The sequence below is a fragment of the Suncus etruscus genome, chromosome 17, assembly GCF_024139225.1.
Source record: "Suncus etruscus isolate mSunEtr1 chromosome 17, mSunEtr1.pri.cur, whole genome shotgun sequence".
Classification (NCBI taxonomy): domain Eukaryota; kingdom Metazoa; phylum Chordata; class Mammalia; order Eulipotyphla; family Soricidae; genus Suncus; species Suncus etruscus.
In genome coordinates, this window is record NC_064864.1 from 36695757 (window position 1) to 36718753 (window position 22997).

The 22997-nt window shown below is 43.4% G+C and overlaps 1 protein-coding gene across 2 annotated transcripts in view; it reads right to left on the reverse strand.

Annotated features, from left to right (window-relative positions):
- The window catches only part of IDE (insulin degrading enzyme), a 113729-nt gene that overhangs the window by 52170 nt on the left and 38562 nt on the right, over positions 1-22997 (reverse strand). For both annotated transcript variants that reach the window (XM_049790823.1, XM_049790822.1), the window contains exons 4-6: positions 18419-18588; positions 2854-2976; positions 278-390 (exon numbers count right to left, since the gene is read on the reverse strand). In XM_049790823.1, coding sequence (XP_049646780.1) covers positions 278-390; positions 2854-2976; positions 18419-18588 — 406 coding nt within the window. The remainder of the gene's footprint in view (positions 1-277; positions 391-2853; positions 2977-18418; positions 18589-22997) is intronic.

The window sequence follows — 22997 nt, forward strand, 5'->3', positions numbered from 1 at the left end:
CCAATCAATTAATCAATCAATAAAGTTTAAAAAAACTTTCAATACCCGGTGCCACTTAATGTGCCAAGCCTGCACCAGGCAGCTCTGCCATGTGGGAGCACTAAAGCTTGGTGTACAATCTCTAGAGTACTGCAGCCAAGTTCCACAGCAAGCTTAACACCACGATTAAAGGAGTGAAAACCATAGGAAGCACCAAAGCCAAGCACAGCCTCAATGCCAGGTCCTCTTGACAAAAACAAAGGAAAGAGCCAAAAATATCCAAAAAAGTAAATCTTACCTTAAGATGTTCTTCTTGGAAAGGGTGCTCAGGAAATTCTGGCAATGGTACATTTTTGTTCTCTACTTCAGAAAATAACTTTACCACTAAATCTGTTAGGTCATCTAAAGATTCTATAAGAAAACAAACGAAACAGCTTCAATTCCAACACAACAGGTAATATTTCAAACTTAGGATTATGTGTGTATGAGATTGATATGTCTTTATTTTTATTAATATGTCTTAAAATCAACTGTGTTATATGTAAAGCACATCTCAATAGTTTTGGGAAGTGGGGGAACAGAACTGTCTTGCATGCAGCAAACCTCAGTTTGATCCCTAGTATGATAAATGGTCCCCTGAACAGCACAAGGAGTAAACCCTGACACAGAGTGGGAAAAGTCCCTGAACACCACCAGATGTGATTCAACTTTCCACTCCAAAAACAAACCAAAACAGACTATGGGGCCAGAGAGAGAGAGTATGGAGGTAGGGCGTTTGCCTTGCATGCGGAAGAAAGGTGGTTCGAATCCTGGCATCCCATATGGTCCCCCAAGCCTGCCAGGAGCGATTTCTGAGTGTAGAGCCAGGAGTAACCCCTGAGCACTGCCTGGTATGACCCAAAAATCAAAAACAAACAAAAAACCAGACTATCTCCTGAAAACTTTTAAGGCTACTGAAAAAGGAGAATTTTTTAAAAAAACTCTTGGGCTGGATAGTGCAGACATGCTTATCTGGTACACAGTGCTGTCAGGTGTGATTCCTGAGCAAAGAGCTAGGAGAAGTGAGCACTTAGCACAAGTAGGTGTGGCCCAAAAACAAAAGCAAAACAAACAAAAATGTTTAATTCTACATAATAAAGCTAAAGCGCTTATTTAGATTATACCAATACTTATATAACTCTTCAACTTACTAATAAGCAACATTGATAATGATTATACATACACATCTCTAACTTTTTCCATTTCAAACTCATACTTTAAAAGAAACTGTTTCATAAATATCGTCTTGAAATAAATTTAAAACCAGGATTAGGGGCCAGAGCTGTGTCATATTCCATTGTGTAGATGTATCACTGTTTTTTTAGCCATGCAACTGTTCTCAGACACTTATGTTGTTTCCAAATTCTGGCTATTGTGAATAGTGCTGCAATGAACATAGGAGTGCAGAGGGCTTTTCTCCATTGTGTTTTTGGGCCCCGAGGGTATATTCCTAGGAGTGGTATTGCTGGATCATATACCATAATCATTGATAAAGAGTTACACTTATAGAGGTTAGGAAAGACAACTCAAAAACCTGGAATGCAGGGGCCGGGCGGTGGCGCTAAAGGTAAGGTGCCTGCCTTACCTGCGCTAGCCTAGGACGGACCGCGGTTCGATCCCCCGGTGTCCCATATGGTCCCCCAAGCCAGGAGCGACTTCTGAGCGCATAGCCAGGAGTAACCCCTGAGCGTCACCGGGTGTGGCCCAAAAACCAAAAAAAAAAAAAAAAAAACCTGGAATGCATCCCTAAACATGGACCTGGAGTAGCCCCTGAGAATAATCAATGTAGTCACAAACCTCATTTCTGAACCCTATCAAAAAAGATACACATGTAAAAATGTCAAGCTGTAAGTACATTTATTATTCACTGTTCAGTTACAAAAATTGGAAATGAACTAAACGGATCAATGTGAAGATGTTATGAAATGTCAATATATAAAAATTCATGAAATCACCGAGAAAAGAGATCTGTATCTACTAATATAAAAACATCTTAGCAGTGTACAAAACAATGGCATAGAAGAACCAATCTCCTTCATTCCTTCTTTCCTGTGCCACGGATAGAACTCAGGTCAGCTGCATGAAGATAAGTGCCCTACCCGCTGTTCAATCTATAGCCCTCAGAACCCCTTTTATTGAGAGAGCTCATCCCAAGTAGCACTGGTGGAGACTGGGAGCCACTCCTGGTGACACCTAGCCTAATAGGCTGGACATGCAGAGCTTGGGCCTAAGAATATGGCTCTATTCCGGTCCTGGGGTGCAGGGGACCACCATGGCAAGTGCTAAGGAACCCACAGACCTATCCCCAATAATGCCTGCAAGACCATGTGATGCCAGGGATTAAACCAGAATGGGGCACAAGCAATGTTACACTAAAATCTGTGTTCTTTTTTGATGTTGTTTCTGTTTTTTGTTTTTGGGCTACACCTGGCAGCGCTCAGAGGTTACTCTGGGCTTGGGGGACCAATATGGGATGCTGGAAATCGAACCTGGATGCATCCTGGGTTGGTCATGTGCAAAGCAAATGCCCTACCGCTGTGCTATCTCTCTAGCCCAATAACATCTGTGTCTATCTTTTGCCCTTTGTTTATTACTTATGACCAATTTTTCCTTTCTTAATGTCTCTTAAAACTTTGTTTTAGAACAAAGATCCCCTCCACATTGTCTCCAATAAGATCATTTTCAAAGTCTCTGCAGATTTTTAAATTGTATTTAATATACTTTAATACTTTTAAAAAGCTAAAGTAAAGAGACTATAGATACAAGCTCAATGACACACAAACAGCCCAAATGGAAAATTCAAATTATGGCAACTCTGAAAATTTTTAGTCTTACCTCGACCTAAAACGCAAATAGCCATTAAGTTGGATGAATAGTAAGTGGAATGGAATTTCAGTAGCTCTTGTCTTACGTCAATACCTTCTTGGTTTGGTCTAGTCTCAAGAGTATATTTGTTACCTAAAAAGGAGAGGAAAAAAAAATCTTAGGAAAAGCAAAACACAATGATTTATATATACAGATATATAAGATGGAGATAAAAACTGAAGTTCAAACTAACATGATTAGTCAAAAAAGTTTAATGTAAGCTGGATAGAGAAGATGGAATAGTATACTATTGGAACACTGTTGTAAATGATACGTTTTTCCTCAGGAACTTACAGTGCTTTACAAAATTAGACTTTTTTTTTTTTTTGGTTTTTGGGTCACACCCAGCAGCGCTCAGGGGTTACTCCTAGCTCTATGTTCAGAAATCACTCCTGGCAGGCTCAGGGGACCATGTAGGATGCCGGGATTCAAACCACAGACCTTCTGTGTTTAAGCAAACGCCCTACTGCTGTGCTATCTCTCTGGCCCCTACAAAAATTAGACTTCTTAAAAATCCCTATGAGATCGTGAATAAGCACTAATAAGAAAAAAATAAAATCCACATGGCCTCTGCTCACAATGTTCAAATCCCTTTGTGCTTCATAATTAAATGAAGAGTCACTAACGGATCATTTTGAGAACTTGCTGAATTACTTGTGGAAAAAAAGGAACTCTTCTTGTATTAAAAAATGTGATGTGGGGGCTCGGAGAGATAGCACAGCGGCGTTTGCCTTGCAAGCATCCGATCCAGGACCAAAGGTGGTTGGTTCGAATCCCGGTGTCCCATATGGTCCCCGTGCCTGCCAGGAGCTATTTCTGAGCAGATAGCTAGGAGTAACCACTGAGCACCGCCGGGTGTGGCCCAAAAACCAAAAAAAAAAAAAAAAAAAAAAGTGATGTGGGGGGCCCGGAGAGATAGCACAGTGGTGTTTACCTTGCAAGCAGCCGATCCAGGACCAAAGGTGGTTGGTTCGAATCCCGGTGTCCCATATGGTCCCCCGTGCCTGCCAGGAGCTATTTCTGAGCAGACAGCCAGGAGTAACCCCTGAGCACCACCGGGTGTGGCCCAAAAAACAAAAAAAAAAAGAAGTGATGTGGGGCCAGAGAGATAGCATGGAGGTAAGGCATTTGCCTTGCATGCAGAAGGACGGTGGTTCGAATCCCGGCATCCCATATGGTCCCCCGAGCCTGCCAGGAGTGATTTCTGAACGCAGAGCCAGGAGTAATCCCTGAGTGCTGCCGGGTGTAACCCAAAAACCAAAAAAAAGTGATGTGAGGCCAGAGTGGTGGTGCAAGCAGTAGGGCATTTGCCTTGTGTGCACTAACCTAGGACAGACTTCGGGTCGATTCTCCTGGTGTCCCATATGGTCCCCCAACCCAAGAGTGATTTCTGAGCGCGTAGCCAGGAGTAACCCCTGAGCATCACCGGTGTGACCCAAAAACAAAATGAAACAAAACTAAACAAAATGTGATGTGAGTTCTCAGATCAGATTTGATTTGAAATGACAAAATAGCATGAACTATTATATCACAGAGATCTCTTAAGAAATTAGGTTAGAAGCAAAAAAGCCAGCACAATAACCCCCAAGCACTGTCAGGGGGACACCCCGATATCCAAATAAAACATAATAAACAAAGAACAAAGAGACTCTTTCAGTACTAAGTATCCAATAAAAAAAGTATAAGTTTAGGAACTGAGACATGGAATTCCAATGATCAGTAGCATCCTCTTCAAATATGCCGCTGCACTCAAAAAAAAATTTTTGTTTTTGGTTTTGGGTCACACCCGGCAGTGCTCAGGAGTTACTCCTGACTCTAGGCTCAGAAATCGCCCCCAGCAGGCACGGTGGACCATATGGGATGCCGGGATTCGAACCACCATCCTTCTGCATGCAAGGCAACGCCTTACCTCCATGCTATCTCTCTGGCCCTGCTCAAAAATATCTTAAGATCCTAATTCGGGCCCGGAGAGATAGCACAGCGGTGTTTGCCTTGCTAGCAGCTGATCCAGGACCAAAGGTGGTTGGTTCGAATCCCGGTGTCCCATATGGTCCCCCGTGCCTGCCAGGAGCTATTTCTGAGCAGACAGCCAGGAGTAACCCCTGAGCACTGCTGGGTGTAGCCCAAAAACCAAAAGCAAAAAACAAAAAACAAAAAAAAAAAAAAAAAAAAAAAAAAAAAATCCTAATTCATCTTTTTGTTTTGGGGCCACACTCTGCAATGCTCAGGGTTTATCCTGGCTCTAGACTCAGAAATCACCCTTGGCAGTCTAAGCAATGGCAAACCTATGGCACGCAAAGGCCTTGCAGCTGGCACAAGGAACAGTCCGCAATTAAGATATGCGGCACATGCCGCATAGGTTTTAGATACTAAAATCTTTTTATTGAGGTTTAATTGACGTGCTGGCACTTTTGAGGAGATTCTTCTGTTTTGTGCAGCAGTTTGGGCACTCAGGCTCAAAAAGGTTAGCCATCACTGGTAGGGTAAGTATATGGGATGCTACAATAGAACCCGGGTCAGCTGCTTGCAGAGCAAACACCCTATTCGCTGTATTAGTGTTCAGCTGAATCCTGGATTGTTCTTATCCTGAGCACTGAGCAGAGATGCCAGGCCCTAGAACTAAAACTTCTCTGAGTTGGCTGGGTTGGCTGACTACCACCAGGAATAGCTCCCCAGAACCCCTTAAACAGTCTTTGGGAGCCTCTACCAGCCCCTCTGCCATATCCTCTGCACAAAAATATCCTAATTTTAGGGGCCAGAGGGATTTCATCGTGGGGAAGGTACTTTTATGCCTTTTATGTGGCCAACCTGGGTTCGATTCCCAGCCACCCATATGGTCCCCTGAGCTTACCAGGAGTGATTCCTGAGTTGTAGAGCCAGGAGTAACCCCTAAGCACCGCAGGTATGGCAGGGACTCAGTGCTTAGGAGAATTTACACAATGTTGGGGATTGAACCAGGGTCAGTCACATGCAAGGCAAGAGTCTTAGCCCTGGTACTTTCTCTCCAATCCCTAATTATACCTCTAATATAATTTTACTATTGTTCTGTCTTGTATCTGCAAAGATAAAATCATGATAGAATTCTGGGTCTTGCTGTTTTGGGACAAACCCAAAAATATAAAACATATGCTCCAAACCCTATGAGCAATCTCCCTGGCCCTGAAGTTTCTTTAATTTCATGGTTTTCTCCCTCACTCCCCCACAGCTGGGCTTGCATATAGGTATGTGAACTTAAGTAGAGATATAGGTGTGTGACTTATTTGTGGTGCAGTCAAATTAGGACCTCCCACAAGCAAGGTGCAAGCAATCTACACTAAGCACTACATCCGTGGACTCCTGATAAATGGACCTTGGAAAAATCCTATCACTAAACTGTACATCTACTCAGAAAGCCACTAGATGGCATTCTCACCTCGTCTTAAGCCCAAGATCAGTCAGCTGCATTGTACTGATCCTCAGAGTCTCGAATCAATAGGTCTGAAATTATTGAATGTACTTCTATTTCTTAGAGGCAGAATCTAGCAAATTCCCAGATTCTCATCTATTTCTTTTTTTTCAACCGCAGATCTAGTACAATTCCGGATCTGTTGTAATCTGTAACTTCCTCTCACCCTGACCCCAGCTCTTCAAAGTATCTTAGTTATAAATCCTTGTGAAAAGTGTTGACTGTTTTTTCCTGCTATTTTTTTGTTTTGTTTTGTTTTGTTTTTTTGGTCCACACCCAGTAGCGCTCAGGGGTTACTCCTGGCAGGCTCGGGAGACCATATCAAATTCTGGTTATCAAACTTGGGTCCATCCCAGGTTGGCAGCATACAAGGCAAATGTCCTATCACTCCAGCCTTTTCTGCTGGTTTTTAATTTTTTTCTTTAATAAATAATTACCTTAATAGACCCACGGTGACATACCCAGTAACAAAGTTGTTCTTTTTTTTATTTTATTTTTTGGTTTTTGGTTTTTGGGTCACATCCGGCAGCGCTCTGGGGCTACTCCTGGCTCTATGCTCAGAAATTGCCCCCGGTAGGCTTGGGGGACTATATGGGATGCCAGGATTTGAACTACCGTCCTTCTGCATGCAAGGCAAATGCCTTACTGCTGTGCTATCTCTCCGGCCCCAACAAAGTTGTTCTTAATTTTCAATCATACAATGTTCAAATGCCCATCCCTTCACCAGGGCACTTTTCTCACCACCAATGTCCCCAGTTGCCCTCTTTTGCTCTTCCCCATGCCTCACAGCAGAACCCTCCTATGGCTTGCAATACTGTTACTAAAGGGGTATGTATCATCACAGAAACTGGCTATATATGGAGCTGGATAGTATGGTAGGCTTTCCTTGCATATGGCTAATCTGGGTTTGATCCAGGCACTCCAGATGGTCTCCTGAGCACCACCAGTAGTGATTCCTAAGTGCAAATCAGGAGTAATCCCTGAGCATTGCCAGGTGTGCACCTCCCTCAAAAAAAAAAAGCAAGCAACTATCTATACAGTAGAGAAGAAAGCTTTGTAAATAGTCCAGACAACTTTCCTCTAACAATCCATATGTGGCATGGAGAAATAGCGTGCAGCTTCGAGCACCTGCCTTGTAAGCATAGGCATGAATCCAAATTCCTAGTATCCCACATATGCTGAGTGTGATCCAGATAGCTCTGGTATCTGCTATTCCGGGCACTTAAAAGAGATTTCCAACCACACTGCCCCAGCAAGCACAACTACAACCTGTGTGGTTCACCTAAGAATGAGCACACCAGTAAGCATGTCTGTAAGCACAACTAAGGTAGTGTAAGGGGCCAGAGAGAGAGCACAGCATCAGGTAGTTTGCCTTGCACGTGGCCAACATAATAGGATGAACAGTGGTTCAAATCCCGGCTTCCCATATGGTGACCCCGAGCCAGCCAGGAGCGATTTCTGAGCGCAGAGCCAGAGTAACCCCTGAGCGCCACCGATGTGAACCCCCCCCAAAAACAAAACCAATAACAAACAACTATGGTGTGCAAAACTTAGTGAGCACTATGGTTGAATATACAAACACTGCCACCTAATGTCCAACCTCTGACACAAATACCACAACTTTTATTAAAACTCTGTGAGCACCCCAGCCAGGTCTGTGCAATACCTGGTCACTACCACCACCACCACCACCACAATGGGAATAGAGAGGAAGGGATTTTTTATTTATTTATTTGTTTATTTTTGTTTTTGGGTCACACCCGGCAGCGCTCAGGGGTTACTCCTGGCTCTATACTCAGAAATCCCTCCTGGCAGGCTCAGGGAACCATATGGGATGCCGGAATTCGAACCACCAACCTTCTGCATGCAAGGCAAACACCTTACTTCCATGCTCTCTCTCCAGCCCCATGGGAAGGGAATTTTTAAAAGGCGAAGAAGAAGAAAGGGTCCAAACACCATTAGGAGTACCACTAAGCCTCCAACTCATAGCAGTAGTTCCAGGATCCTCACCACACCACCACCTCATTTAAAACACCCACTGCCAATGATAAAAGGTTCCTTATACTGTTAACAGTCTTGATTTTTTTGTTTTTTTTTTTTGGTTTTTGGGTCACACCCGGCAGTGCTCAGGGGTTCCTCCTGGCTCTACACTCAAAAATCGCTCTGGCAGGCATGGGGGACCATATGGGATGCTGGGATTCGAACCACCATCCTTCTGCATGCAAGCCAAATGTCCTACCTCCATGCTATCTCTCCGGCCCACTTGGTTTGTTTGTTTTTTGGTTGCCTTTTTTATGGGGGGGGGTGTCTTTGGTCAGGTCAGTCCTGGCTCTGTGCTCAGAAATTGCTCCTGGCAGGTTCAGGGGACCAGATGGAATGCTAGGGACTGAACCTGGGTCTGTGCTGGGTCACCTACGTGCAAGGCAAACACCCTACTTCTGTTATCACTGTCATCTCCCATTTGTGGGTTGTTTTTTGTTTGTTTGTTTTTGGTTTTTGGTTTTTGGGCTACACCTCTCAGTGTTCAGGATTACTCCTGGCTCTGCACTCTGGCTCTGCTCCTAGCAAATTAGGGGAACCATATGGGATGTCCAGGATCAAACTGGGTCCATCCCGGGTCATCCATTGGGTCCGTCCCGGGTCATCCATGTGCAAGGCAAACTCCCTACCACTGTGCTATCACCCAGTCCCTAGTCTTGTTTTTAAAAAATACCCTAGAAGAGGGGCCAGCGTGGTGGCGCTAGAGGTAAGGTGTCTGCCTTGCCAGCACTAGCCTAGGAGGTGTGCCACCCCCCCAAAAAAAAAAGCCCTAGAAGAAACTATGGCCTTTTGAAATCCATGATGTTCCTATAAAATTAAGATAGGACTCTCTTACAGCTTGGAAGTACATGAAAGCAAAAGATGTGAGTTACAAGAAAGGGGACTTAAGAAATGTCTATTTCCGGGCCGGAGAGATAGCATGGAGGTAAGGCGTTTGCCTTTCATGCAGGAGGTCATCGGTTCAAATCCCGGCGCCCCATATGGTCCCCTGTGCCTGCCAGGAGCAATTTCTGAGCCTGGAGCCAGAAATAACCCCTGAGCACTGCCGAGTGTGACCCAAAAACCACAAAAAAAAAAAAAAAAAAAAAAAGAAGAAATGTCTATTTCCATCAATTCTAGTATTCAGTAAATTCCTAGTTTTCCACAGCTCATGGCAATGGTGAGGAAAAACAGGGACAACAGAATTCATAGGAAAACACAGGAAATAAAGATATGACTATGTGGATCGAAACATATCAAATATTTTTATATCCCTAAATACATTAAAATATAAAAAAAACCAACATGGGCCAGAGGGGTAAAACAGCATGTAGAGTGTTTGCCTAGCATACAGCCGACCTGGATTCAATCCCCAGCATCCCATTTGGTGTTCTGAGCCCTCCAGGAGTAACTCCTAAGCATTGCCAGGTGTGGCCCCAAAACAAAAAATAACAAAAAGAAGTCAAACAAATTCTGCTCAAATCTGTAGATCCAACTACCAATTTGTGGAAATACTGAGGACAGGAGAGCATGTTGAATAGCAGGGCCACCTTCTCCTTTCAAGTGCCTCCCACTTAGCCTTTTATCCATGTGTATATCAAGGAATGCCTGCTGTTTCCTCACAAACTCATTTCTTGCCTTATTTTGCTGTTTTTACTTTCTTCCCAAGCTCCGCAATATTGTAAAGTAAAAAAGAAAAAGAAAAAGTGAATAGTATTTCTCTAACACCATTCTTGAGTTCATCAAACTCACTGGCCCTTCAAGCTAGAACCATCTATCAGGATTTTTCCAAAGTTCTGATGTTTTACACATGACTATTGATCAGTTTTTTGTATTGCTATATTGCTATTATAAGTTACTATCATTACTGTGAGACTTTGCTAACCACTTCCCCTGAACAACCTCATTTAAAATCTAGTAAGGTAGGAAAACAAGGATTTATAGAAGTTGAACATGCACAGATTCTCAGCTGACCAGTGATAAATCAAAGATTTAAATCCAGTTCTTCGGAAGCAGAGGTTACATTTTATCACTAAGGAATATGCTAGCAGGAGCTGAAGCTGGCGACTAGGAGGATTCTAGTGGGTTCCAAGGGAAACAATTGTGAAACAGACTTCACACTTCACTCTGGCAGGCCCAGAGGACCATATGGGATGTCTAGATTCAAACCATCATCTGTCCTGGATTGGCTGCGTGCAAGGCAAATGCCCTACCGCTGTGCTATCTCTCTGGTCCCTCTCTTCCTTTTTTTAAAAGCAAAAATCCCCCCAGACCTGTGCTCTTTGCACCCCAAGTTTAAGGACTCATACATTTATTGACAATATACAATATGTTTTGACCATCTCCAAATTTTACAGAAAATTCCATACCAAATATTCTGCAGTTTACATTTTTTGAGGGGTGGGATTCCTGCCACATCTGGTGGCGCTCAGGGGTCCCTCATGGCTTTGCACTCAGAAATCACTCCTGCCAGGCTTGAGAAACCATATGGGAAGCTGGGAATCAAACTCAAGTCTGTCCTGGGTCAGCTGCATGCAAGGCAAATGCCTTACCACTCTGCTATCACTCCAGACCATGCAGTTTACGTGTGTGTGTGTGTGTGTGTGTGTGTGTGTGTGTGTGTGTGTTTGGGCCACATCCAATAACGCTCAGGGGTTAGTCCTCGCTATGTGCTCAGAAATCACTCCTGGCTTGGAGGACCATATGGGACGCTGGGGGATCGAACCAGGGTCTGTCCTAGGCTAGTGCAGGCAAGGCAGATGCCTTACCACTTGTGCCACTGCTCCAGCCCATTTATATTTTTATATAAAATACATTACCTAGTTTGCTCATTTTCACTGCTATGACTATATTCTTTTTTTTTTTTTGCTATGTAATATAGTCTACAATCCTCATGAACAGATCACAAACAGGACTTGAACTCATGCTTTGCATGGAGTAGTTCTCAAATTTAATCCCAACTCCACATGGTCCTGAGTGCAACCAGGACTGATGTTTAAACACCAATAGGAGCTACCCTTCAGGGAAATGTTTATTGTACATTCTTGTAATGTTCCCTGTGTACAACTGCAGTTGTTCTTCTCTAGAATATCAGATCATATGTCCAAAAATGGATTCCCATGATCAAATGGCGTATCACTTCGATAGATACTGAAAGTGACTTTACAAGCTATCAGGATTGGCCCAGAGTACTGTGCCAGGAGTAGTCCAGGAGTACTGTTGAGTACGGCCCAAAAAACAGAGGCAACAAAGGGGGTGGGGGCCAGAGAGACCGTAGAGGTTGATGTGCTCACCTACATGAGTCTATAAGCATGACCTTGGCTAATCTTGGTACCATCAATGGTAGCCCAAGCACTGTCAATGACCTCTGAGCACTGAACCAGGTATGGCCAAATAAAACAGGAAAAGAACCTCTATTACAGAAAATTCAACATTAGTTTAGGTTTCTAAAGTAAGCTGATAACAGTATTTGCAAAAGATCTCATTTTCTATACTTTTGTAGAGATATGAGTCACTCAAATCTCAGGTGTTTGTATTTCCTCATATTTTGCTTAATAAGTTTACAGCAGACTTGTCAGTGGTTAGAAAAACAAACATGCCTTCAAATTCCACCCACACATACATGACATCATGCAGTGGTTTCCAGGTCTCCTGAGGTTACTTTTTTGGTTTTTTTTTTTTTTATTAAACATGATCCAAACATGCACTCTAGTCCTTTGAGCAAATCCTCTGGATCATCCTTTCATTTTATAATCATTTCTTGGGGTTGAAGCGATAGTATATGGGGTAAGGGTAGGGCCTTGCAATTGGCCCACTCAGGTTCAACCCCTGCCATTCCATATGATCCCCGGAGCACCATAAGGTCCCCCAAACAGCCAGAAATAATTCCTGAGTGCAAAGCCAAATAGTAACCCATGAATACCATGAGGTGTGCCCCAAAACAAAATATAAATAAACAAGATCATTCCTTGTTGTGACCACAAAAAATACTAAATCTTATCATTTAACTTTTTTCGGAAGATGCGTAGTTACTTCCTAATTATATTACAACAGGGTCAGAGAGATAGGACAGTGGGGCACTTGCCTTGCACATGGCTCATCAGGGTTCAAACCCTAGCACCCCATATGATCCCCTGGGACTAAATTATAGTACAATATGTCGTCAAGCTATTTAAAAGAGCAGTCTGGGCTGGAGCGATAGCACAGCAGTAGGGCATTTGCCTTGCACGTAGCTGACCTGGGACTGACCCAAGTTCAATACCTGGCATCCCATATGGTCCCCCAAGCCTGCCAGGAGTAATCAAGTGCTGACAGGTGTGGCACAAAAGCCAAAAAAAAAAAAACAAAAAAAGAGCAGTTCCACTTGATAAATTTATGATTATAGTATTTGAGAACAAATAAGTGGTTAAAGAAACTATGACATCTATACAGTGGAATACTATACAAAATTAGAAAAAAAAATGAAGCCAGGAAATTTGCTTATATAGATAAATAAGCAGAGTATTATTTTGAGTGACATGAGTCAGAAAGAGGGGGATAGACATAGAATAATCACACTAACTAGTGGGATGCTAAAAAAAGAACAAACATGGCATGTTAATAATACACAAAGACAATAGTGACGAGGATCAAAAAGACTGGTCCATGGTATGATTGCCACAAAGAGAAGGGGACTAAAAGGAAGTAAAGTGATATGCATGATACCCCTTCAGTAACAATATTGCAAACCATAGTGTCTGAAGGAAAAAAGGAGAGGGAGGGAGGGAGAGAGAGAGAGAGACAGAGAGAGAGAGAGAGAGAGAGAGAGAGAGAGAGAGAAAGAGAGAGAGAGAGAGAGAGAGAGAGAGAGAGAATAGAATAGAGGCAGGTGGGGGAAGGAGAGAAACGGAAGTTTCTGTGGAGGTAAGCGTGCACTGGTGAATGATGTTGGCACACTATATGACTGGAACTCATTGTGAATGACTTTGTATGTTTCATGGTGATTCGATTAAGATAATTTATTAAAGAAAGAGAAAGAAAAAGAAAGCTATTCCAACCATTTCACACAATGGCAGCACCCTTGTCTATATATTGAAACAATCACTGGGATAAAAGAATTTTGAAAATTTATTCCTTTTTTTTTTAAATAAAAATTACATTTATTCAAAGAACCCTAACAGTCTATGCATCATATCATGTTACATACTGTAAAGCCTTCACTACATCAAGAGAAAGGAAGAAAAGTTATATTCAGCATTACTATTGAGCAGCAAACAGCCAAAGAAACCTTGGATTAGAAAAAGGGCAATACCCACTTAAAACTCCTTAAATCTCACTGAGTCTGGTAATCAATAACCCTGGCCTGCAACAAGCAGTCTCCTGCCACATACCTACTAATGATTAACTACAAGATCTATGACAGCCAAAGAACACATGCCTGTGATCCTTACTTAATAATCGCTCCCATTTACCCATCTACTGAGCAATCGATGAATTCTTCCTCACTGTGCTTTATAAGTAATATCACATTTCACATTTAATCTTAGAATGCTATATACTAGTTGGAATTACCAGATGGAAAAGTGAATCATGCAGCTAAATTATTTACCTAGTAACCAAATGTTTGTGTTTGACTTTATGTACTTAACTATTCTGTTATTAAGTATACATTTAATGCCCCTACACGCCCTTCTTGATACACCATGTATGCTTATGGTCCCTTGCAAACAATTCAATATGGCACAGACACATCAGGAACCACAGCATTCCCCTTAGCAATGGTGGTCATGAGTGCTAGGTACTCTATCTAAAAAACAGAACTATCACTACTTTTAGTAGTAAAACAATTTCTATACTAAGTCCCTATTGGATCATTGACAGGAAAAGATGCTTTCTCTTGCTCTGGTGAAGAAACATTCTATAAATCCCTGTGCAACTGTATAAATAATAAATGGGGTTTGAGATGAGAAGACAGTACAGTGGCTAAGTGCTTGCTTATCTGGTCTGGGTTTGATATTTGAGACCACATATGGTGCCCAGAGCCATGTGTGCCATGTGTGATGCCAGAGTATAGAGCAGAGAGAACAGATTAAGCCCTAAGCACCACCATGAGTCTCCAAAAACTAAGAAACATAAACATTATTTGTAAATTATAAAATGATGCTGGTTCTCCAACTATGGCTGGATGCATGCATCAGATTGGTACCCAAATGAAAGAAAGCTGTCTATAGGGTACCTGAGAGATAGTGCAGGGGTTTAAATGTTTGCTTCGTATGTAGCCAACTCAATGATCCCCCAGAACAGTGTATGGTCCCCAAACATTGCCAGGAGTGATACCTGTGCATGCTCCACCCAAAATACATGCACGTACCTGGCGGTGCTCAGGGGCCACTCCTGGCTGTCTGCTCAGAAATAGCTCCTGGCAGGCACGGGGGACCATATGGGACACCGGGATTCGAACCAACCACCTTTGGTCCTGGATCGGCTGCTTGCAAGGCAAACACCGCTGTGCTATCTCTCCGGGCCCCATACTTAGCTTTTACTTAAGGGACCAAATGGGATGCTGAATATTGAACCAGGGTTGGCTATGTTCAAGGCAAGAATCCTACCCACTGTCTTATTATAGGCCTTCTCTATCATTTGGAGGTAGAGGAAGAATGCAAAGCAATGCTCAGGGGCCACAGGTTCATTCATGGCAAGACTTGGGTTTATTTTCTGTCTGTTCATTTATTTTGGAGGTTACTACAGTCCTTTAAGGCTACTCCTGGTTCTATATTTGAGGTACTGGAGGTACTGGTTGGGGGGAGGTGGGGGGGGGTGACACACGACTATGAGGTTCAAATAGTGTTTGTTGGTTGCTCACTCCTGGTGGTGCTCTCAGGACCTAGTGGTACAAGAGATTGAACCGATTGGCCATTAATCTTTGTACAGTACCTTCAGTCCTCTGGAAATACTTGGAAAGATCTAAAAATTTAGTACTTGGGGGCCCGGAGAGATAGCACAGTGGTGTTTGCCTTGCAAGCAGCCGATCCAGGACCAAAGGTGGTTGGTTCAAATCCCGGTGTCCCATATGGTCCCCCCGTGCCTGCCAGGAGTTATTTCTGAGCAGACAGCCAGGAGTAACCACTGAGCACCGCCGGGTGTGGCCCAAAAACCAAAAAAAAAAAAAAAAATTTAGTACTTGGACCTAGCAAATGCACTGCTCTAACCTACTGGTGCTGGGGCCCACAGTATACAAGACTACACCTGGTAGTGCTCAGGGACTAGCAAGGCTTCATCTGGCCATGTGTGGGTGAACTGAAAGAATTCCACATTATGAGGCTGGAGCAGTAGCACAGTGGTAGGGTGTTTGTCTTGCACATGGCTGACCTAGAACGGACCTCGGTTTGATCCTCCAGCATCTCATATGAGATCCCCCAAGCCAGGAGCGATTTCTGAGCGCATAGCCAGGAGTAACCCCTGAGCATCACCGGGTGCAGCCCAAAAACAAACAAACAATAAATTCAACATTAAAGTATGCCTTTTAGCCCTTTGAGTTCCTGTCTGTAATCTTTTTCTTTTTTTGAGGGAGGGGGTTTTCAGATTTTGAGCCACACCCAGCAATGTTCAGGAGTTACTCCTGACTGTGCTCAGAAATTACTCCTGGTAAGCTCGAAGGACCCTATGGGATGCAAGGGATCAAATCCTGGTCAGCCCTGTGCAAGGCAAACAACCACTCTGCTGTGTTATTACTCACCCCCCACCACCACCACCACCGATCTGTAATCTTAAGAAAAGTTCATCAAAGGGCCAGAGAGATACCTCTACGTATTGCACATTGCATACTAGAAATCTGGATTTGACCCCTGGTACCACAGTAAGCCCTAACCACTGCCAAGAATAATTCCTGAACACAGGGCTAGGAAAAGCCCTCAACCAAAAGAGTTACTAGAATTAACATAGCCAATAAGCACAAATTCATACATGCATTTAAAAAATATATATATATATATATATTGTATTTGTACAATTTTATTTACTCTGTTTCAGGCTACATCAGGCTTACTTCTAACTCTGTGCTCAAGGATCACTCATGGCAGGGCTTGGGGTGATGGGGCACGGGGCTTGGGGCTATGGGGTGCTGGGGATGGGACCTGGATCAGCTGCATGCAAGATGAATGCCTTAGCCACCGTACCATCTCTCTGGTCCAAATCAATGTGATTTTATAATCTTCAAAAGTGGTATCTTAAAATCATAGCAACCAGTTAACAAATATTATTCCTGATTATTGGTATTGGGAGGTGTATATAAAACTTAAATTCTTTTGTACAATTTAAACATTTAAATATATTTTCAATTAAAAAAACTAAAAAAGTATGCAATTATGATATCAAAATAATCTCCATTTTTACTATCACCTTTGTTTCTAAATCTTCCTGGAGACAGATGCTCTCTGAGAGCAGGGCCCTCCTATTTGTGTCTGTCCACTCACCCACACAGCCATTTCTCTAGTGGATCTAGAAGAGGACAGGTGGAGCCAGTGGGAACAGAAGATTCAACAAGATTGATGTGGGCTTTAAAAACAGCAATTCCACGTGGAAGGTAGATTTCAAACTAAAAGGATATATTATTTTCTCCTTTTGAAATGCTGGTTAATATCTATTCCTTACTGTTTTGTTCCTTAAACACTAATACTCTGATTTGAATGGGATGGCCAGTGGAACCCTTAAGAGGATAAAATAAATGTTTAGGTCACTGTTACTACAATTTGGGAAATAGTCTGCTGAGTATAAAATATAAAGTTCAAGGGGCCAGAGAGATAGCATGGAGGTAAGGCGTTTGCCTTTCATGCAGGAGGTCATCGGTTCGAATCCCGGCGCCCCATATGGTCCCCTGTGCCTGCCAGGGGCAATTTCTGAGCCTGGAGCCAGAAATAACCCCTGAGCACTGCCGGGTGTGACCCAAAAACCACAAAAAAAAAATAAATAAATAAAGTTCAATACCAAGAGCATGATTTGTTTGATATACAATATCCACTGAATATATCCACTTGACTTCTTCATTCTTTTTTTTTTTGGGGGGGGGCACATGCAGCAGTAATCAGGGTTTATTCTTGGCTTTCCACTGGGACCTCTGGTCCCAGGAGACGATGCAGTACCAGAGATCAAATCTGGAATGCCATGTGCAAAGCAAGTACTTTTGTTCTGTAATATCTCGGGCCACCAATCACTTCATTCCTCATGTTCACAAACTCTAAAATCATATTTTGTTATCCAATAAGCTACTTCCTTCATAATGGGTCAATTGTCTCTCTTGACCTATCATTTTCTTTTGTTTTTTGTTTTCTGTTTTTCTTTTTGGGCCACACCCATTTAATACTCAGGGATTACCCCTGGCTAAGGGCTCAGAAATCGCCCCTGGTTTGGGGGGACCATATGGGACGCTGGGGGATCGAACCTCGGTTTGTTCCTTGGCTAGCGCTTGCAAGGCAGACAACTTAGCTCTAGCGCCACCTCGCTGGCCCCTCGACCTATCATTTTCTCCACAAAGCTCAATAGGTGTTTAAACAGGAATCAGGCACTTCAATTAAGTACAGAATCAGGTTTAAGAAATAAGAGTAGTTCCAGGGGCTGGAGTGGTAGCTAAAGCAGGTAAAGCATTTGCCTTGCGCGTACTAGCCTAGGACAAACCACAGTTCGATAGTCTGGCATCCCATACAATTCCCCAAGCCAAGAGCAATTTCTGAGCACATAGCCAGGAGTAACCCGAGCGTCATCGGGTGTGGCCCAAAAACAAAAACAAAGTAGGTCCTGGAGCAATAGTAGAGTTGGTAGGGCACTTGACTTGCATGTAGCCAATCCAGTTCAATTTCCTAACATCCCATAAGGTTCTCAAGGCCCACCAGGAATGACTCCTGAGCTCAGTCAGGAGTAACCCCTAAGCACTTTTAAGTGTGGTCCCCCTCCCACCACCACCAAAAAAAAAAGAAATAACAGGATAGATCGGAAACAGGAGTTCGGAGATATACTATGCTGAACTGTTAAATGTAATACTCTACAATGAGGCCATGGGTTTGGATGAGGTCAAGAAAATGAGAGCCACTTTAGACAAACCTGTCCCAAATTTGCTGAATGGGTGTTTGGGATTTCCCGTAGCTTTTTCCAACTGGAAGAGTCTCCAGGCATCATTCATCACATTCTTCTCATGTTCTGAATCAACTGCGTTCACCTCTCTGTCTTTGCAACTCTCATCAAACAAGGGACACAGAAAAAATTGTGCAAACCTACAAGCATAAAACATAATCATTTGAAAGACTATTAATAGATAGGAAATATAGCTTCTATAAAAATAAATACAATTGCTACTAAGATAAACTATATAGGGCCAGGAAGATGACTCAAAGAGGGTACATTTTTACATGTGGGATCCTAATGTTTGATCACTGGCCACCAAACACCAAGTGGAAGGTGAAGCTCAGGCACTGAGTCAGGGGTAGCCCTGAGTATCACTGGCCATATACCAAAACACAAAAAAGAAGGGGAGGGGCTGGAGTAGTGGCGCAAGCAGTATCCGCCTTGCATGTGCTAGCCTAGGATGAACCGCAGTTCGATGCCCCGGCATCCCATATGGTCCCCCAAGCCAGGAGCGATTTCTGAGTGCAGAGCCAGGAGTTACCCCTGAGCATCACTAGGTGTGGCCCAAAACAAAAAAAAAAAAAAAAAAGGAAAAAAGAAAGAAGGGGAAAGGGAAGGAAAGGAGGAGAAAAGAGGAAGGAAGAGCAATAAAGGGGCGGGGAAAAGAAAGGAGAAAGGAAAAAAGAATGGAGCGATGGAAGGAAGGAAAGCAGGGAAAAGTAGAATAAAGGGGAGGAGCAAGGGGAAAGGAGAGGAAAGCATTGGGAAGGGGTGGCTACTCTTAATTCTGTACTCAGAAGTCAATTCTGGTTGTACTCAGAGGACTGAGAACAGAGCCAAGGATGGAATCATAGGAAGCATTACATAAAGAAAAGTGGCAATCCCTGTAATATTGCTCCTGCCCACTTCTCAAAAAATAATTTTTGGCCACACCCAGCCCAATAACCCAGGAACTACTCCTGGCTCTGTGCTCAGAAATTGCTCCTGGCAGGCTCAGGGGACCATATGGAATGCTGAGAATCGAACCTAGGTCTGTCCTGGGTCAGATGCGTGCGAGGCAAATGCCCTACTGCTGTGCTGTCTTTCCGGACCCAGAAATCATTCTTGATGGGGCTGAGGAACCAGAGTGTTGCTGGTATTTAACCCAACTGGCTGCACACAGGCAGAAACTTTGACCACCTTATTTACGATCTTTCCAGCCCTCTTCCTATTTCATACAATAACTCTGGTTTTGGTTTGATTTGGTTTTTGGATGACAACTAGAGGTGCTCGGTGTTACACCTGGCTCTGTACTAGGGAACATGGGATGCTAGGGAATGAAGCTGGGTCAATCGCGTGCAAGGCAAGCACTTTACCCTCTGTACTATTGATCTGTCCCTTACTTTAAAAAACTGTATGCTCACTGAGAACATAGTAGTTCTTTTAAAGAAACTTTTTTTTTTTTTTGGTTTTTGGGCCACACCCGGTGACGCTCAGGGGTTACTCCTGGCTATGCGCTCAGAAGTCGCTCCTGGCTTGGGGGACCATATGGGACGCCGGGGGATCGAACCGCGGTCCGTTCAAGGCTAGCGCAGGCAAGGCAGGCACCTTACCTTTAGCGCCACCGCCCGGCCCTAAAGAAACTTTTTAAAAGAGTTCTTTTAAAGAAACTTTAGACCCTCTTATAAAAACAAAAGCCAAAATACAGATGAAATCAAGAATAAAAGTTCTGTCTGGTAGAACTACTAATCCATCAGTCTAAGAGACTCCAGGGTCTATAAACAACTCAGCAACTGCATCTAATAGCTGTCCAAGAGAACAGACACATCATTACTCAATATTTATTTTAAGCACACCATGAATATCACATTGCAGTAAGTACTTTACGCATGCCAGTACAAAGGGAAAACAACTATCTGGAGTCCATATGCAAACAAATGAACAAACTAAACAGAAAGTACTTCTGAACAAGCAGTCTCTAGTACCTAATATAATCCACATAGAGTCACTGATAGGTCTGGAGAGATAGCACAGCAGCAAGGCATTTACTTTGCACGTAGCTGACCTGGGACTCACCCAAATTCAATCTCCATCATCTCATATGGTACCTCTAGCCTGCCAGGAGTGATTTCTGAGCACAGAGCCAGGAGTAACTCCTGAGCACTGCCGGGTATGGCCCCAAAACCCAAAATAAATAAATAAAATAAAATTATTTTTAAAAAAAGTCACTGTTTGGGGCCCAGAGAAATAGCACAGCAGCGTTTGCCTTGCAAGCAGCCGATCAGGGACCAAAGGTGGTTGGTTCAAATCCCAGTGTCCCATATGGTCCCCCGTGCCTGCCAGGAGCTATTTCTGAGCAGACAGCCAGGAGTAACCCCTGAGCACCGCCGGGTGTGACCCAAAAAACAAAAACAACAACAACAAAAAAAAAAAGTCACTGATTGAGCTGGAGAGATAGCAAGGAGGTAAGGTGTTTGCCTTGCATGCAGAAGGATGGTGGTTTGAATCCCAGCATCCCATATGGTCCCCCGAGCCTGCCAGAGCGATTTCTTAGTAGAGCCAGGAGTACCCCCTGAGCGCTGCCAAGTGTGGCCAAAAACCCAAAATAAATAAATAAAATAAAATTATTTTTTAAAAAAGTCACTGATTGAGCTGGAGAGATAGCAAGGAGATAAGGTGTTTGCCTTGCACGCAGAAGTACGGTGGTTTGAATCCCAGCATTCCATATGGTCCTCCAAGCCTGCCAGAAGCGATTTCTGAGTATAGTAGAGCCAGGAGTAATGCCTGAGCGCTGCCAGGTGTGACCCAAAAACAAAAAATCAAAAAAACAAAAAACAAAAAACAAAACAAACAAAAAAAAAGTCACTGATTAAGGCATCAGAAAATCTTTTCTTTTATTTTCTCTTTGGTTTTTGGGCCACACCCAGCAGCACTATAGGGTTACTCCTGGCAAGCTCGGGGGGGACCATAAGGGATGCTGGTGACCAAACCTGGGTCAGGCAAGTGCAAGGCAAATGCCCTACCCCACTGTGTTATTGCTCTGGCCCCAGACATAAGCAATCTGACTTGATCAGTGACATGAAAATTGATCATTTTATTTATTTGGTTTTTGAGCCATACCCAAGGGTACTCAGAAATTACTCCTGAAAGGCTCAAAACACCATATGGGATGCTGGGGATCAAACCAAGGTTGGCCACATGCAAGGTAATCACCCTAATGATGTTATATCGCTCTAGCCCAACAACTAATTTGGGGGTGGGGTGGGTCACACCCATCGGCACTCAGGGGTTACTCCTGGCTCTGCACTCAGAAATCTCTCCTGGCAGGCTTAGGGAACCATATGGGATGCCGGGAATTGAACCCGAGTCTGTCCTGGGTTGGGCACATGCAAAAACGCTCTCCGCTGTGCTCTCTCTCTGGCCACAACAATTGATTTTTTTAAAAAGATACTCTTACTCACATTTTTCTATTTCATAATAGAGAAACTATTAAATGAACAGCTGGTATAGAATTTGTAAAGTGGTAAACTAAATTTAATGTATGACCCCTAAATCCCACCAGGGAACTCATTAATGGTAGTCTTCTGGGAATACATATAAAAATGTATAAAAAAATCCCTAAAAGTAGGGCTGGAGCAATATAGCACAGCAAGTAGGATGCTTCGATCTCAGGCATCCCATATGGCCCCTCGAATCAGCCAGAAGTGATTTCTGAGTACAGAGCCAGGAGTACCCCTGAGTACTGCTAGGTGTGGTCCCCACCCCACAAAAAAAAACAACAAAATAAAACAAAACAAAAAACCTCAGTTGTTGCCTTTAATCTAGGATAAATAAGAGGTTACTCTGACCCAATCTCATAAATGCCCTACTGCTTGCGCCACCGCTCCGGCCCCGGTTAATGGTTTTATGGATGGTTTTCTATTTTTATTTTTCACCAAATCCAGTGATGCTCAGGGAGTTATGCCTGGTTCTGCACTTAGGTATCACTCTCCTGCCAAGGATGGAACCTGAGCTGAAAACTGGAAGGCAAGTGTCCAACCTGTTGTACCCTTCTATGGCCCTGCCCTGTTCATATGTTTTGTGCTCTGGAATAAATTCATACTTTTTTTTTTTGATTTTTGGGTCACACCCTGTGGTGCTCAGGGGTTACTCCTGGCTATGTGCTCAGAAATTGCTCCTGGCTTAGGGGACCATATGGGATGCTGGAGATCGAACCCAGGTCCATCCTGGGTCAGCCGCATGCAAGGCAAATGCCCTACCACTATGCTATCACTCCAGCCAACCAAATTCAAACTTTTTTTTTAAGTAAAAAGATAGGGCTAGAGAGATAGCATGGAGGCAGGGTGTTTGCCTTGCATGCAGAAGGACAGTGGTTTGAATCCCGGCATCCCATATAGTCCCACGAGCCTGCCAGGAGCGATTTCTGAGTATAGAGCCAGGAGTGACTGCTGACCGCTGACTGCTGGGTGTGATCCAAAAATAAAACAAAAAACAAAAAAGATAATTTGGTGTTAGAGCTATAGCACAGTGGGTAGGGCATTTGCCTTGCATGCAACCAACCCAGGTTAGATCCACAGCA